This window comes from Trichechus manatus, unplaced genomic scaffold (genome assembly GCF_000243295.1).
Source record: "Trichechus manatus latirostris isolate Lorelei unplaced genomic scaffold, TriManLat1.0 scaffold00128, whole genome shotgun sequence".
Taxonomy (NCBI): Eukaryota; Metazoa; Chordata; class Mammalia; order Sirenia; family Trichechidae; genus Trichechus; species Trichechus manatus.
In genome coordinates this window covers 1927319-1932053 of record NW_004444064.1, presented here as the reverse complement: position 1 = coordinate 1932053, position 4735 = coordinate 1927319, and the positions used below count along the sequence as shown (strand labels likewise).

At 40.8% G+C, this 4735-nt stretch overlaps 1 protein-coding gene across 1 annotated transcript in view; it reads left to right on the top strand.

Annotated features, from left to right (window-relative positions):
* DIP2A (disco interacting protein 2 homolog A) overlaps positions 1 to 4735 on the top strand; it is a 142234-nt gene that overhangs the window by 30745 nt on the left and 106754 nt on the right. Inside the window, exon 2 of the mRNA XM_023739099.1 lies at positions 4311 to 4382. Within this exon, the coding sequence (XP_023594867.1) occupies positions 4311 to 4382 (72 nt within the window). The remainder of the gene's footprint in view (positions 1 to 4310; positions 4383 to 4735) is intronic.

Genomic DNA, 4735 nt, shown 5'->3' with positions numbered 1-4735 from the left:
ACCCAGTGCAAAGTTTCATTGGTAGTATCAGGCTTACAGTTGCTCTGTACAGTGGATTGAGGAGCTTAGCAGCTCCACGCTGTTTGTCTTTTAAGTATTTATATTTCATTTTTCTCCAAGAGAGCATATTGAACTTGGAGTCAGAAAACTTAGATTCCAGTCCCTTCTTTACTAGAATGCTAGCTTTGTGTCTGAATCCGTTTCGGAACTCTACCTTGCTCTCTGTATAGTTGGAAGCATTGCATTTGATGGCATGTGGTGTTAGCTGAATGAAATACGTGGAAGTACAGTAACTGGTTACACATGAAAATGGAATAGCTGGTTGTATTCAATTGGTTCAGTAGAAAAAATCAGATAGATGGCTTTTGGAATATCATGGTCTTCAAACAGGGACTTGTTATTTTTCACTTTTTAATTTTCAGTCCTGTCTGGATCCTTCACCATCTAAACATTCACTTGAAATGGGAACATAAGAAGGAACTATTCCTAGGAAATAAATACTTAATTTTTTTAATATCTCGGAAAATCAACTGTTCTGCTTTTAAATAGAAGTTTATCAGTTTCAGTTTAGTGTAGCAATATTTAGTTTTCATTTAAATTTGTGTTAATTATGTATTTTCACATATTCTAGAGGAAAGAATTCTTAGTAGAGCTTGCTTTACAAAATAGGTGTGCTTTAAAGTGTGCGCATGTTGAAATTTTATAACCAAAGTTGTACAGTCACATCCTGGATCTGATGGGGATAATCATTGCAGCACTAAGTGTGCTGCAAGAGGGGGGTGTCTGTGAGTGGGTAAAGCGAGGATGATGAACCCAAGGGCACCGCACGAAGTCAGAGTGGTGGATTAGGTGTGCTCACTGCACCATGGGTGGATCGATGCAAAAATGAGTGCTTAGTGAGAAAAAACAGGCAATAGAGTGAGATTTATATCATTCTTTTTTTTAAATTGTACTTTAGATGAAGGTTTACAGAGCAAACTAGCATCTCACTAAACAGTTAGTACACATATTGTTTTATGACATTGATTAACAACTCCACAACATGTCAACGCTCTCCCTTCTGGACCTTGTATTCTCTCCATTATCAGCTTTCCTGTCCCCTCCTGTCTTCTAGTCCTTGCCGCTGGGCTTTTGTGCCCCATTAGTCTCATTTTGTTTTGAAGGCCTGTCTAATCTTTGACTGAAAGGTGAACCTCAGGAGTGACTTCATTACTCAGTTAGCAAGATGTCCAGGGGCCATAGTCTTGTGGGTTTCTCCAGTCTCTGTCAGGCCAGTAAGTCTGGTCTTTTTTTGTGAGTTAGAATTTTGTTCTCCATTTTTCTCCAGCTCTAGCCAGGACCCTCTATTGTGATCCCTGTCAGAGCAGTCAGTGGTGGTAGCCTGGTACCATCTAGTTGTACCGGACTCAGTCTGGTGGAGGCCATGGTAGTTGTGGTACGTTAGTCCTTTGGACTAATCTTCCCTTGTGTCTTTAGTTTACTTCATTCTCCGTTGCTTCCAAAGGAGTGAGACCAGTGGAGTATCTTAGATGGCCGCTCATGGCTTCTAATACCCCAGATGCTACTCACCAAAGTAGAATGTAGAACATATTCTCTATAAACAGTGTAATGCCAATTGAGCTAGATGTTCCCCGAGACCATGGTCCCCACAGCCATCAGCCCAGTAGTTTGGTCCCTCAGAGAGTTTAGATGTGTCTATGGAGGTTCCATGACCTTACCTTGGACAAATTGTCCTGGCTTCCTCAGTATTGTGTGCTGTCTTACCCTTCACCAAAGTTACCACTTATGTATTGTCTGTTTAGTGTTTTTCCATCCCCACTCCTCCCCTCCCTTGTAACCATCAAAAATTGTTTCTTTTTGTGTGTAAACCTTTTCATGAGTTTTTATAGTAGTGGTCTCATACAATATTTGTCCTTCTATGATTGACTTATTTCACTCAGCATAATGCCCTCCAGATTCTTCCATGTTGTGAGATGCTTCACAGATTCATCATTGTTCCTTATTGTTGCGTAGTACTCCATTGCCTATACGTGCCATAGTTTGTTTATCCATTCATTTGTTGATGGGCATCTAGGTTGTTTTCATCTTTTGGCTAATGTGAACAATGCTGCAATGAACATTATGCATATGTCTATTCGTGTGACAGCTCTTATTTCTCTAGGATATATTCTTAGGAGTGGGATTGCTGGATCATATGGTATTTCTATTTCTAGCTTTCTAAGGAAGCGCCGTATCATTTTCCAAAATGGTTATACCATTTTACATTCCCAGCAGCAGTGCATAAGAGTTCCAGTCTCCCCACAGCCTCTCCAACATTTGTTATTTCCAGTGTTTTTGATTCGTGCCAGTAATGCCGGGGTGAGATGGTATCTCATTGTGGTTTTAGTTTGCATTTCTCTAGTGACTAGTGATTGCGAGCATTTCCTCATGTGTCTGTTGGCCGCTTGAATGTCTTCTCTGGTGAAGTGTCTGTTCATTTCCTTTGCCCATTTTTTAATTGGATTATTTGTCTTTTTGTTGTAGAGGTATTGGATTTTCCTGTAGATTATAGATATTAGACCTTTGTCGGATTTGTAATAGCCAAAATTTTTTTCCCAGACTGTAGGTTCTTGTTTTACTCTTTTGGTGAAGTCTTTTGATGAGCATAAGTGTTTAATTTTTAGAAGATTCCAGTTATCTAGCTTATCTTCTGGAGTATAATATCATTCTGATAAACTAAATATACATGGGCAGAAAGCAGTATACGTTTTTCAGAGCATATTAAAGTTAACAGACATATTAAACACAGTAGTTGCCTGTGGTGGTGATTGGGATAATAGGAATAAGGTGAGGACAAAGGGAATAAATAAATAGGTAAAATACGACAAGAAAGGTTTTGGGAAGGGGTGCTGACTGTTTGGATAAATTAATTTAAAGCAGAGGCTCTGTGTAGGGGCAGCACTGCGCCGGCCCCAGAGGGAGGGCTTTGTGGGCTTTTGGCCTGGACCCAGAGCAGCTCGCCCACTTGGCCTCACAAGACCTGGTGCTTCCCTGGCCTCAGGCTCTTCTGTAGGATGGGGTATTAATGCCTACCCGAAGACTTTCAGTGCGGGTTACAGGAGATGTCAGACACTCAAATGTGTCAATCTTTTGACTCAGCAAATCCTGCAGTCAGGAGTTTAGTGAAAGGAAATACTTGGTGAAGCACTCAGCAAAGGACAGCAGCTATTTTTCCGAAACCAGTTTAATTGCCCTTTTTCCATAACAGGGGACATCTGTGAACCAGGGTGCCTGGCCTTGTATCTTTTGATTTCCGTTAGCATTACAGGTCTGTTTGTTTATGGGGGGAAGGGTGCCTACGAAACACTAAAAGCTTCCTACTGAGGATTCTTCACCTAGAGAACAAACTAGTAACATGAGGGAAAATTGTAATGTATGTTTCTGGTCTAAATAAAGTCTTCAGAATATCACAGAGCTGCTGTGAGCACCCCTGGTTCTGTCTAGGAAAGTGAATTGTATGCTTAGATGTTAAGTGCTTCTGTGAGGATGCCTTCCTACCTTCTTCCTGGGTGGTTTGACTTCTTTGTAGGCTTTTCTACATATTTTATCTATTATGATTGAACAGAACAGCCGTCCTTCTTCCCAAGTCATCGCACAGGGACACTCCTCTGCCCCGGGCTGCTCCCTTCCCTTGGTCCTCACACCAACTCTCTGTACCTGGCACAGGTACCAGTCCGAGAGCATCTGGGGAAAATGCAGATTCGGAGCTGTTGGCTTGGGTGTAGCCTCAGAGGCCGCCTTTTTGGCAAGCTTCCAGGGGATGGTGATTACAATTTTTTTAATTGACGTGTAATTGACATATCATAAGATTCACTCTTTTTGGTGTACAGTTCTCCGAGCTCTTCACAGATGCATAAAGCCGGGTAACCACCACCACAATCAAGACAGTACATTTTCATCACTCCCAAAATTCCTTCGTTCCCCTTTGGAGTCAGCCCTTTCCTCACCCCAGGCCCTGGCCACCACTGGTCTGTTTTCTGGTCTAGTAGTTTTGCCTTTTCGAGAGTGTCATACAGACGGAATTTAGTAGGTAGCCTTGGAGTCTGGCTTCTTTTCCTGTAGTGTGAGGCATGTGATATCTATCCCAATGGTTGTCTGTATCAGTAGTTTCTTCCTTTCGTGTTGCTGAGTAGTATTCCATGCTGTAGATACATCATAGTTTGTTTATACAGTCTTCAGCTGAAGGATGTTAGGTTGTTTTCAGTTTTTTGAGAGTAAACATTTTAGAACTTGAAAAGAAATTTAATTCTCATTTCTCATTATTGTTTTAGGTGACATCACTCAGAAAGGATATGAAAAGAAAAGGGCAAAGCTGTTAGCACGTTACATACCACTTATTCAAGGTAAGGCCAGCACACGCAGGTGTTCCTAACGATTGTGCTTTTTACAAAATGGATTAAAATTTTGACTTTAGAGTTTAACAAGTTTAAAGAGTGGTATATGATTCATATTTTATTAAGAAAAACTGGGCAATAATGTGTCTGATGTTAACTAATACATTTCAGAGGTATAGACTGTAATTTACAGTTCTGAATTGGTACAGATCTCATTGCCCACAGGATTTGTTTTATTTTTACGGTTATAGAACAGCCTGGCACATTTTTTTACCAAGGCTAGGAGAAATACTGTAAAGATGTGAGTTCTTCCCACCCTAGATTCTTGTTTAGACTCAGCACATCCATCATTTCAACAGGTT